Below are 13,844 nucleotides of genomic sequence, written 5' to 3'. Positions count from 1 at the left end.
CCATTTTGACCAGGATTTTAACCAATCAGCTCTCGTTGCCATGCACACTTGTGTATGTCTTAAATTCACTAAATTAAATTATATTTTATAATAATAAAATGCAGCGTGATTGGAAATGGACTAAAGTTTGTTAAAAATTACAATAAAAGTAAGAGGAAGAAATAACAACTACATATAAATTATATATATATATATATATATATATATATATATATATATATATATATATATATATATATATATAGTACATTTATATAAAGTATATTTAATTGTTTTTGAATTTATTTATTTATTTTAATATATTTACTTTATATTAATAAATTTAATTTATTTATATTATATACATTTTTAAATATAACGTTGTATATATGTGGTTATTATAGTTGACAAACTGAATGTAAAATAAAATTGTCAAATAAAAATAAAATTGTCAAATAAAATAAATATTAACTGAAATACAATATTAAAATATTAATTGAAAATATCCCATTTTTGTTTAGTTTATCTACAATAGTGAAAATAAATAGAAAATAATGTAAAATTTATATAAAATATTAAAATAAAAACTACATCGTAATTAATAAAGAGCAACTCAAAATGTATTCAACAAGAAATATAAATTACATTTTACATTTTCAAAATAAAAAGTTGTATTTTTATCACGGTTGATACCAATTTAAAAGTCTGAGGTCAAAATGAGTTAAATCAGCAGCAACAACAACATTTAGATATTCTTTTGGATATACATTTTCCCCCTGTCTCACAAGCCATCTGTAATCCCACTGATGAAAAACGAACGCACAGTGCACATAACAAATATTTGTTTGTTTCAGGAGTGGCAGAACTCTATCCAGAAGAACGCTGGCCTGGCTTTCATTGAGCTTATCAACGAGGGAAGGTAAAGTCTCACGTCTGCTTCTCAAACATCATTACTAGCTCACACATCACATCAGCTAATGTGACTCTAAACTGGTTATCTGGTGCTGGTCTAGTCAGCTGTGGGCTTACCATGGCAGACTAGAGAACGGAGAGCGAACCAGATAAGCCTCTAAGCCTCTCGTCCTGCAAGTTTGGCTACAGTCTGTGTGGGTTTTGTTGTGTGGAAGTGGTTGACCAGAGTGGAAAATATGCTGAGATAAGCGTGTTGGGAGAGAGTGGCTGCACAAACCCCGCTCATGTACTTTCCGTGCAGAATGTGCACATCCCCAGCATTAGTCTTTATACGTACCCAGCATGCTGGTTTCTTTTTTATTTAGGTATGCTTTTTTCTCTCAAGAGAGATTGTGTTTGTATGTGTGTGTGTGTGTGTGTCCATGTGTTTGTCAGGTTTAGGCTTTGAATCGCTGTTGTCAAGCTGATCCAGGGTGGCTCAGCCTGCACACCCATCTGCTGACCCATCTGTGCGCACACACACACACACACACACACACACACACACACACATTTGGACAATAAGCCTGAGTCAGCAGAGATAGTCGCTGTCCAGGGTGCTGGTACATCAGTCATCCAGCGCTCTACCTGTCTGTCTGTCTGTGTCTGTTTAGTGACTCTCCTTCCAAACCCTGCTTCAGTGGCCCACTGGAAGGATTTTCACATTCATTGCTTTCATGGAGATTAAATTAAGTGATATAGATATGCATTTCGCTGTGTTTTATTGGATGACTGCTTCCAGTGCCTTTATTTATTAATGAAACTAAGCAGAATACATTTTCACAGAAATTCCATATAGACTTCAAAAGGAGTTTTTTTTTTTCTTGAAATTTGAAATGCTGTCAAATGATTAATCGTGCTTAATTTGATCTAGAATAAAATGTACCTTTTTTGTGTGGGTTTTGTAAATGTTGATTATGTATATATAAATACACATTCATACAGTATATATTTTGATAAGATTTGTTTAAATATATACATATCATAATAAATATACACAGTACACACACATATACATATTACATAAACAAAAGCTTTTATTTTGAATGTGATTAATCACAATTATTTATTTGACAGCACTAACATTCATACATTTATGTATCAGGTTTAATTTAAACTGTGAAGCTTAAGAAGAAGAAATAGCCAAATCAACATATTAGAATGATGTAAAATATATTTAAATAGAAAGCAGTTATTTTAAACTATTTTAAACAAAATTACTATTTTTACTGTTTTTTAAATCAAATAAATGCCACTTTATTCATTATTATTCATTGATGAATGCATCTGCATAAAAATATGATACTTATAATAATTATTTATTTTTATATATTAAATAAACATTGATTCAGACATAAATGTGCTTAATGTTTCATACATATTTACTTAGATATTTCTTTAGATTTTTTTTTTAATAAAGCACTTATAACTGTTGGTACAGTAGGCCTGCCTTTGAAGGTTTTTGTGTTCTCATTAAAAAAGTAATGGAGAGAATGAAGGCGTTTTTTCTTCCAGAAGCCAGCAGTTGCACTCCATATATTCACTGGCCGGTTTATTTGAACAATTTAATGTTGTATTTGGCCTGCTTATGTTCTAATAACAAACTAAATTACAAGTACTGTGAATTTGCTTGTTGGAGTTATTTCTGAAGCAAATGCTGGAACCGTCAGCCGTGGAGTGTTTATACAACAGCCTATTCCAGTTTATTTAGATACATTCAGTTTTTAGGGCACCTGTGATTTACGAGCCGCACCATGTCACCGTTTGGGAAGCATGTGGCCCCTGTGCCACTGATTAGGAGCCCCTGCTCTGTTTCATTAGCACCCTCATATAAGTCACCGGGTCCACAACAGTTTCTGCCTTTTGGTTCGCTAGAAATACTCATTAAATGCTTCGCTGTGGATTTATAACACAGTCTTCTAAACTGCCGTGTTTCAACTTTTCTGCCAGTCGTGCCCTAGATTTAAATGTGAACCGTTATCATGCTGAGATTGAGGTTGCTTTCTATTTTTTCTTCCTCCAAATGTTATTTATTGCTTGTCAGCTCTTAAAGAAGCACGCACGTTCGAATGCTGCACCAGACTGAAGCCTCTCTGTGGGACGGGAAAACAATGGCTTTCCAAGGTTCCTGTTAATTAAAACCAGGCTGACTTAATGATGTGTAAAATGACAATTAACGCAAAGTAACCAACGTCCCATAAAAGATGAAGGATTGCATTCTCTATAAAAGAATAAAACGGAGAGTTGTGGGGTTGATTGTGTGTGATGTGCAGATGTGTGCTTTATGTGTGTTTAGGGACTGCCTTTTTTTTTTTAAATTCCAGTTGAAATCAGTGTTTTCTTCATTTTAGACTCCTTTGTCACGCCATGAAGGATCATATCGTTCGAGTGGCCAATGAAGCAGAGTTCATCCTCAACAGACAGAGAGCCGAGGACGTCCACAAGCATGCAGACTTTGAGGTATAGGATGTTTAATAGCTCTCCGTGGATCAGTTGGGATGTTTAATAGTGTAATATGACTGAATTAAGTAGGTAGATCTGCTAAAACGCAAACTAGATTATAATCAATCCCAGATCAGAAGTCTAATCCCACACTGAATCCATGTGAAACTAAATAATCTATAAAGAAATCTGTTTCTGTGAGCCCGATACAACACGAGAGAGAAAATCTGCAGTAAAGCCATCAGTGGGGGAGGCCCATAATCCTCTGCTCCTACAGCGGGTTAATCCACATATATTAGCTCAGAACTGAGAAATTTAATAACTTGTCACTAAATTATACATAAGCGCACTCTGAAAAGTAAGGAACAATGATTGCATTCATGTCTCATTTAAAACTATTAGCTGTTTCAATCGAGAGGCAGAATATTTTTTTTTCATTAGTATTTTTCTCCGTTAAGGTTTAGACGGGAGCTCTGTCAAAGATCAGCATATTTGTGCCTTTTGATTCGATTACTTTTAGTTTTATTCATTTATTAATATTAATATTATTCTTAAAGAAAGAAAAAGAAAAAAACTAGCATAAAATATATACTAAATAATACCAAACCAAAAATATATTTAAAAAGTAAAAAAAAAAAAAAAAAAAAAAGATTTTATATTATTAATTAATTAATTAGCCAAAACAGATTCAAAAATTGCAAAAATTCCATTTTTAATTATTTTCAAAATTGAAGTTTTTTTCGTTGTGCGTTCCAATTGAAAGCAATCAACAAACAGTTGGATTATTTTGATTTGGTTAAACAAATTACTGAAAATCAAATCAAGCTAACTAACAAAATAAAATGCAATAAAATGCAAAGATCTGATATATATACATACATTATATATATATATATATATATATATATATATATATATATATATATATATATATATATATATATATATATATATATATTAAACAACAACAAAAGCTGTTATTGAAAAAAGCAATTTCTATAAGGAATACAAAAAAGGAGGAAATGCAAAAAATTCAGATAACTGAAACTGAATCCATTTTCTACGTCGCGTCAGTATACTTGGTTAAGATCACGTTTTAGCCTTTAGCCGTGACCGTATTCACAATACAACTCAACCGTAATATATTCAGTTTAAAGATTAATGCTCCACTAACTTCTTAGAATATCAGTATCGTCTTCTCTTTATTATTCTGACAGAGATTCAGCGGGCTCTGAAAATGTAAATCAAGCTTTAGCAGCACTTTCCGTGAAACTCTGAGGGCACGTGCATGACATCAGTACACTCTTTCGCGCAGACCGCACGAGTACATGTAGTGATGGAGTGATGAGTTTCTTATCTGGAACACACAGCCTGTTTTATATACTGCTCTTGAGGATCCTTGACCTGCTAGATAAAACTCAGCATGCTCTAGATAGGATGTCACCAGCTAACCAGAGACGTCATCTTGCCCCTCATCCCCCGTCTCGGAGAAGGACGGGTTCACAGTTCTTCTTTATTACCTCCGTCTACAGATTGAAGATTCTGTAAGCAGATAAGATATTTTTACAATTAAGCTGGTGTCACTTTCAACCCTCGTATCCTCCCTTGAAATGATAAATAACGTTTGATATTTGTCAGCGCGGCGCGTGGTAAGGCGAGATGACACCGGGAGATTGAGTTATCGGCCGTTTGAAGAATATGTCGAGGTATAATATCTGACAGAATTCAAATATAAGGAAGGAAATTCAATTACTTCCCCTCTTCTCCTCCTCTCTGTTCCCCTGCACCCCAGCAGCCTGTGTTAGCAAATTAGATTTTGAATATTAGCAAGAGATCCCCCCCGGGGTCCACGTGGGAAGACAATCTTATTGTATCGGGGAAGATAAAGTCGGCGAGCTTTAGTCTGAGAGGCCTTTTAGTCTCTCTGCTGTTTACGGTGGCTGTTTTTAGCTTCGGTTTGTGTATAAAGTGAACTTTTTATGTAATAAAGATGCAGCCGCGTGGTAATAAACAGAATCAGTGATGCTAAATATGGGACGGATTTAAATTATGCAGCTCTAAAATCGACAGCGCAGTAAATATATGTATTCTGTTTAGCTATGAAGTGTCTATGAAAAGAGCAATAATGTCATCAGCCAGCTCAGTTCAGTTCAGGTAGCGTCTTGCCATCAGATATCGATATTATTGAGTTTTAAGTGTCCTCGAAACTGTAAAAGGGAAATTTTATGTTTTTCTATATTCTTCATCCAAAAAACGAAAACATTAACTCGTCGTTCCAAACCTTTATGACTTTCTGTCTCCTGTAGAACACAAAATATGTTGTTTTGTGGATCGTTTCAGCTGTTTTTGTCCGTATAATGAAAGTCAGTGGGGTTCAGAACCACACAGGTTCTTATTGACTTTCCATTTATGAAAAAAAATATTTTGTTTTCTTCCTTTGAGAATGGAGTTTAGTTACCCAACATGAGGATGAGTGCATACATGATAAAAAAAATAAAAATTATACGTTCTGTGTCGACATGGTAAAGTAATGGAAAACATTCTTTGTTCTTAAAGGGACAGTTCATCCAAAAAGGAAAACGTCATCTTGTTGCTCCAAAACAAACTTGTTGTTGACTTACTTTCTGCTGAAGAACCCAAAATAAGTTGTTCTGAGGAATGATTTGGCTGTTTTTGTCCACATAATAAAAGCCATTGGAATCCAAAACAACACAGGACTTTATTGGACAAAAAAAAACTGACTTTCTGTTAAATATCTTCTTGTGTGTCCCGCTGTAGTGGAAACATAGCTTAGGTTTAGAATAATGTGAGAATGAATAAACGGCAAAGTAAATGTCGTCATGGTAAAGTAATGAAAGACAGTCATTGTTCTTAAAGGGACAGTTCATCAAAAAGTGAAACGCACTCATGTCTTTCCGAACCTGCATTACCTTCTTTCTTGTGCAGAATGCACAAACAAAAATTGTGAATTGTTTTGTGAATTGTGTAGCTATTAAATAGCTATTTTAGCCATGTACATAATAAAAGTCAGTGGGGTCCAGACCCAAAACAGATAGACCAATAGACCAAAACAGAACAGAATAGAACAAAAAAACACAACAACAAAAAAATTATAATTGTATTTTTTAAATATCCACAAGTTTTGAACAATTTTATTTTTTGCATTTTGACATTCCATAAAGTAGCGGGAGACATTTGTAGTTCTTAAAGGAACAGTTTATAAATGAAAACACCCTCATGTCGTTCCATATCTGTATAATCAGATGATGATGAAAGATGACGTTTTAAAGAACTCTTTTTGTTGATATAATAGAATTCTATGAGGTGACTGAAAGTCAAAATATTGGACCACATTGATTTTCATTGTATGGACAAACCATTTGCAAAATGTCTTCTTCTGTATCTCGCAGCACAAAGGTTGACATGAAAAATACATAAATAATGACACTATGTCTACTTCATGCAGTAGCATCACTCTTGTTTTCAGTATCCTGATTCCTTGGGATGTTTACTGTAGATCGCAATCTTTTCTCTTTCTTTCATCCATATCCCGGTCAGTCTAACTGCGCACAGTACGCGGCAGACAGGAAAGAAGAGGAGACGATGTGTGATCACCTCATCAGTGCCGCCAAACACCGTGATCATGTGACAGCCAATCAGCTGAAACAGAAGATCCTCAACATCCTCACCAATAAACACGGAGCCTGGGGCGCAGTAGCGCAGAGGTACAGCTGTGTGTGTGTGTGTGTGTGTGTGAGGGGGTGTTTCTTCAACTGTAGCCACTTTTGGCCCTGTAGCATTTCAGAAAATAAACTTTTAAAAACATGCTTTTTCATGTTTTTGAAAAAAGTATCTGATATTCATCAAGGCTGCATACGAATGCAGTGCAAATAGTAACATTGTAAAACATTATTACAACTTTCTGTTCTAATATTAAATATTTCACATGTGACAAAGAGTGAAAGAAATCCGTGCCGTTAACAAAAGAAAAAAGCAACCCCCGGTGGCATAAAAGCTGGTGTAGTTGAAGAAACACCTGTGTATATACATGTGTGTGTGTGTGTGTGTGTGTGTGTGCTTTTGTTTGTAATAGCGTGTAACTTCTCAATGGTCTGTGTACTGTCTTTTTAGAGGCGAGTATTACACTATTACCTTTGTGACACAAACACACACAGCCAGGCCTCTGATGTGACTCCTATTTAATGTCATTTTCTTGCTCTCCACCAGGGTCAGTCTACAGGTCAGCAAACTCAATTACCACACCAGGCCACTAAATCCTCAGAGACAGATCACTGGTGGTCAGGCTGTGTGTGTGTGTGTGTGTGTGTGTGTGTGTCTGGCTCTCACTCTCAGTCTCACAGCGGAGCACCTGGCAGTTGTTACTGTGGTCTCAAGGGTCCTGTTAAAAAAAATACTGACTAGAGTTCCGTTTCCCACCAAACACACACAAACAGACCCAATATAATCCGAGATCTAAGATATCATTCTGTACAATGTGACAGTTTTATCCCAACTTCATGATTGAGAAGAAAGTTAAGAAACAACAAACAAGCGCAATCAGTTTTGAAAGTAGTAGAGCAATAATTGAAACGCTAAAATACTTTCTCCTAAGCTACCTTAATGTGCTGAGACAACTATAAGTAATCTGTCTGTGTTTCAACCAATGAGGTGTGTTTGGAGCTAAAGTATCTGTTGGACCAAAGGCAGGCAGGAGAATCAAACCTCATTATTTTTTCAATTTTAATGCATGATCCTAGAAGGGCAGATGTTTTATGATTTTTTTATTTAACTTCTGAATTTTTTTTTTACATGTTGACAAGTTCAAATATTTAACAAAGACATTTTCTTTTTTGTGAGTGTTTCCTTAATATGTGTACTTTTCCTTTGTATTGTGTGTATGTGTGTGTTTGTTTGTCTGTGTTTATATATATATGTATATATATGTATATGTATGTTTGTGTGTGTGTGTGTATTAATGTAGCTGTAATAATACTAGCACAAAGTCCATTATTGAAATAGCTATGGTAATGCCTGCAGCTAAAGCACCTTCCTTTGGTTTGACACATGATGACTGCATTGAGATTCTCTGTGCCACCATTGGCTGACAGCCAGAAGACTCATACACAAACACACACTCCAAGCACAATTACTGATTTGCCTTCCAAATTGGCTGGATTTGCAGAAACAGTGGCTGTGGGTTTCTTATTAAATTTGAGAAATCCACTGCAGATGGTTGACTGTACATGATGGCATCATGTTTACCCGCTCCAATAAGAAACATCAGCATTGAATCGCTTCAGTGAAAATAAAGACGAAAGTTCAGCTGCTTTCACTGATTGTACTTCTGTTATCAGTTTTGACGAATCCAAATGTGCTGGATGTCCCATAATTCTCATCTGTCAGATGTTGTTTTTTGGCATGTGAGACACAGACTTACATTAGCGATGCTGTAACTGCACTGTACCGCATTCACAGCTAAATATGTACGAGGGTTGTCCTATTTTTATTTTTAAATCTGTGTTTAGAACACATTTCCCATGTGCTTACAGCTAGTATAAGGCAAAAATAACTCACTGCAGGTTGTTCTGGAAATATTAGATGTAGTTTTGCTTGTTTTTAGCCATTTGCGTTTGCTTGATTGGTTTTATATTTTTCTAATTCGTATACATTTATTTGTAATTTTTTAATGTTATTTAGATGTTTTATCTTTATTTTTATTTATTTATTTTAATAGGAGTATCCTTTAAAAAAAACACTTTTTTACTTTTCTTTTTTTTTGTTTAAATTTACTTACACTTTTAAATCATAAAAATGCGTGACTACGGATGATTGGGAGCGTCATGTTAAAAAAAACATTCTTATGATATTCACATTTATTTATTGACATGCACTAACGCTTTTAATTTCTTAAAATGCATTTGCTATAATATGTTCTCAGCGAAGTGTCGGCGACATTGAAGACTGTCCGTTTTCAGAAACACGTTTTGCAATTTGGCTTCCAGTTTCTCAAACGCTGTCTTAAATTGATCACATAAAAGTCCTTCATACCATAATAATAAAGTGCATCTAACATAGACTACACAAAATAATAAAAAGCTTGATATGGTGGTTTGGCTGAAAGTCTCTGCCACTATTCAGACTTATTCAAATATTTATGAAAACCACCTGGAAGGCATAACATTTGCATTGAGACAAAAGGTTATTGAGCTGGGGCACATTGTAAATGGTACCACAAAACTTCCAACAAATTCAAATTTAATGGTAACCTGCTGGAGAAGAAAAATGATGCAATATGTTCATGAGCTCAAGGCGGTGTTACAGCTGAGCAGCTTAGTCTTATTCAATGCTACATTAACTTTCCCATTTATGCGGCTTCTGTAAAATAGAAAGCCTGCGGCATTCCGAAGCATGTGTGTGTGTGTGCGCGTGTACTTTGCATACGCGTGTGTTAGCGTATCGGCCTGAAAATGTATTTGTATTAGTGTGTTTGCGTGTGTCTTTGAGCGTGAATGCACCCGGATTGGTTTTCTGCTTTTACTTTGTGCAACAGCCTAGGGACACGTGAAAAATGATCGAACACTGGTTTGAAAAATGCGCTGTATCACGTTTCCGCATTTAGGCTTCTGAAAACACGAATGTTCCCATGATGCTTTGGAGCGCCGCTTTGATTTTTCGCCATTAGTAGCAGAACAACTGCAGATGTTTTTATATTTTGACAAACACTAGCCGAAAAGCAGCTGCGTACGTTATTAGGTAAATGAATAAATGCTCTCCGTTGTGTAAAATCGAATGGTCCGTGAAGGATGAAGCGCCGAAAGATGCGACGCTGCATAGCAATTCCTCAATGGACGCATGAGCCGAAAGCCGAATAACCAAATGCGGCCTACGAATCTTCAGTTCGATCATACTTTATGCTTGCCTGATGATGAATGTCCCCTGTATTGAGTCGGCTTCAGAAAATCAATACTTCTCAAATTGAAACAGTATAGGGTTGTATTGATCTGGGCTGCTAAATCAGAAAGAGAAGGCTTTGATAGGACGTTGCCAGACAGCTCTGAGCCCAGTAATGACACACTATCAATTTTGGCTTTACACTGATAAATCAAGTCGAAAATTGGATGTCAGATTTTTTTCTTCTGGCTTTCCACTGAGGGAGTTATTTTCCTTTCCCTCTCCTGTTGACCTCTGGCCTCTGCCAGTGAATTATAAAGTTCAGTCTTGTCAAATGGGAGAAGGCGTCAGCGTTGGGATTCATGATCGAAAAGAAATCTATGAAACTGAAAAATCATGGGGCCATTTATTTGCATGTCATTGGCCGGTTATCTGGCTATCTGAATCTTGTGTCATATTCTGAGGCAGCGGAAGGCGGGTTATTGTTACAATCAATTAACTAGGTCGCAAATCTTTCAGCTTTTCTTTCTGTAGACTTTCAGTTAATTCCAGTGTGACGGAAGCAATTTTATCTGTTCGTGTTACGTAATAATAAAACAAATATTCCTGTTTATTTTAAAACATATTTCTGTATTATACAAGCAATTTTTAATAGTTTTAATTTATATTTATTTTTTATTAATCCTCAATAATATCCGTATTAAATGAAATATAAGTATTGAATTGAATATATTTCTAATAATTAATTCTGTTTACATTATCATTTTAGTGCGATATCTTATTTTAGCTGTTCATATTAATAGGAACAATTAATATTATTAAAATGTCCTCTACACTTGATCAAGTGTGTAATTCCTGTACTATCCGAACTGTTTTAAGTTAAAAAAAAATGTTGTGCTATCAGAAAAATTAATAATGATTAATCACATTCAAATATATATTAAATATACACTATGTATGTGTCTTTATATATACAAAATAAATATACAAAGTTTCTTGTCAGTTTCTTTATGTATTTATTTATTCATTCATATCAATGTCGCAGTCATAGTCCTCCATAATCATATCCATAATAAATAAACAATATTTAAATAAATTAAATACTATAAATAATACTTGTAAATAAATATATATTTGGAGAGCACAAAATTACACGCATTTTAAAATGTACAATAATAATGCAGCAATACACATTTCAAACCATTTTCTTATACATCATTTAATTATTTTGCATTATGTTTGTTTTCTTCATTGAGTGGTGTCAGGTTATGATATTTGAAGTAAGTTATTTTGCATTCTTTAACCTTTTTAATCCCAATTTATTCCATATGCCACAATTTATGGCCATTGTGTGTTTAAACGCTAATGCTAGCTCTGCAAAACCCGCTCAGTCTCAGCAGTCTTCCCAAGCATCATGTCACACTGAATAAAGCAGACTCCCACCGATTTTCAATCAGCATTTTTTGCCATGCAATGGCGCGTAGCTGACTATGCTCGGCGTCCAATAATGCTCCTTCTTAGTGTCCATTACCCGGAGTTTAATGTAGCTCTGAACAGTCGCTAATTGCTCCAGAATGGCTGCCTGTAACAAAAATGTAAAGTCTGCGGTCACAGAGGACGGCGTCTCGTTGTTGCGTTCATGCCCTTTGTCAACGTCAGCACTATAGCTGACAGCTGATCGAGGACCAGCATACTTGGACCACGTCAGACCTTAACTTAACCTGACTTGGGTATTGATTGTCAACACTTTCTCTTGTATAATTACTTTTTTTTTTTTTTTTTTTTTTTGCTGTTGACAGAAAGGAGGGAGATGAAGAAAAAAGACAGTGCCAAGAGATGGAGAGTAGTGGCATGTATTGATTTGTTGGAAGGTGGAGAATGAGGGAGGCACCATTTCCCTTGAATAACGGCGTGCGTGGTCTTTTGTTTGATGGATGGCAGGAGTCTGGTACGGGATAATAACTTGGTGATAGAATGGAGCCTTCCAGTTACACGCGGCTTGGTTAAGCAGTCTCATTGGGAGTGGTTGAAAGGTTATCAATTCTAATAGCAGCAATTGAAGGCGAATATATACAGCCCTTATGGGGTTTTTTGACTCCCCAAAATTGGGATTTCGGTCTGAGGTCTAAATAAAAGATCAGCTCGTATAGGCTGTGTCATTTATTTCTAGAGATTGCAAGTCACATGTTCGTATTGCAGGAAATAAGGAGCCAAAAATGAAACTTCTTTCATTATTTCCTTAATGTACACCATGTCATTAAATCTGTCAAGCTTTCATAAGAGCTAATGAAAGCATAAAAGAATCATAAAAGCATACAGTATTATTGTAAATATTTTAAACAAGTATACATGCAAACATAATTTTTTTTTGTTATAATCTCTCTCTCTCTCTCTCTCTCTCTCTCTCTCTCTCTCTCTCTATATATATATATATATATATATATATATATATATATATATATATATATATATATATATACTTAATTAAAAATATCCATATATGGACAGTATGTAAATAATAGATGTAATAGTATGTAAATAGATTTTTTCTGAAATATTCACATGCATGTGTGTGTGTATCTATGTATGCATAATGAACATACACCGTGCACGTACATACAATATGTAAACAAAAACTTTTAGCAATTATTCACAGTTAATCATCTGAAAGAACTAATTAAATTATTATCATTGTATGGATCCTTGCACCGTCTGTGTCTAAAATATTTAAATTGTGCAAAAAAAAAAAGAAAGACAGTTAAAAATGACTGGATTTAAATTTTTGTCAATTTATTTCTTTAAGCCGATTAGGGAAAGCAGGAGAGAACCGTGAATGGGATTCAAATGATCTTTGACATTTGAAGACTTATGGAGGAACTGTTGAAACGACTCTTAAACACACCCTTACCTGAATGACCTTCCATCGCTGAGTTTCAGTCCTCCGAAGCTCCCTTTGTTAGATACGTTTTGGTAAGCTGAACACCTGCGGTCACCATTTGCAAGCGAGAAACTTTCACAATGACTGTTCCACTCACAAACCCCTCCGTTATCTCTGATGTCTTTTGACCTACACAAAGTCACTTCCCCTTGGGCATGCTTAACCCAAAGCCTGTGCTAATTATCTCTGGGAAGAGAGGCCTGTTGGAGCGATCATCAATTTCAACAGAAAAGAACGCGGCTGCTAGTGTTCGGTTGGCTTGGTTTTTGGTGAGAGATGGACGGTTTGCCGAAGCAGGCGAGAAGGGACGTCTGACCTGTACTAGAACTCTGTCTCTCACACAGGCAGCCGCGTCCGTCTTCATCCGACATAGTGACCCTCGGTTGCAGGCCTTGCCAGTCTTAAGCCAAAGTGCTTTATATGTGTCTGCTCGAGTATTTTAGTTTGATTCAGCGTGATGACGTTTGTAAGGAGGCTTGTTTGTGCCACAGAATTAAAAACAGAAAAAAAGTTATGTATGTAACTTGTAATTGTCAATTTACATATAATATTTCAGATTTAAACTTCTCAGAACTCTCAGTTTATATCTCAAAAGTTTGATTTTTTTCTCTTAATTTAGTTTTTTTCTTCTAATAAAAATAAA

General features: G+C 35.2%; 1 protein-coding gene across 16 annotated transcripts in view; it reads left to right on the top strand.

The window, feature by feature from the left end:
• Positions 1–13,844, top strand: part of nbeab (neurobeachin b) — a 242,452-nt gene that overhangs the window by 130,993 nt on the left and 97,615 nt on the right. For all 16 annotated transcript variants that reach the window (XM_043258653.1, XM_043258656.1, XM_043258668.1 and 13 more), the window contains 3 exons: positions 834–898; positions 3,282–3,390; positions 6,931–7,097. In XM_043258653.1, the coding sequence (XP_043114588.1) occupies positions 834–898; positions 3,282–3,390; positions 6,931–7,097 (341 nt within the window). The remainder of the gene's footprint in view (positions 1–833; positions 899–3,281; positions 3,391–6,930; positions 7,098–13,844) is intronic.

The sequence above is a fragment of the Puntigrus tetrazona genome, chromosome 15, assembly GCF_018831695.1.
Source record: "Puntigrus tetrazona isolate hp1 chromosome 15, ASM1883169v1, whole genome shotgun sequence".
Lineage (NCBI taxonomy): Eukaryota > Metazoa > Chordata > Actinopteri > Cypriniformes > Cyprinidae > Puntigrus > Puntigrus tetrazona.
The sequence above is the reverse complement of the archived record's forward strand: the minus strand, read 5'-3'. Positions and strand labels throughout refer to the sequence as shown.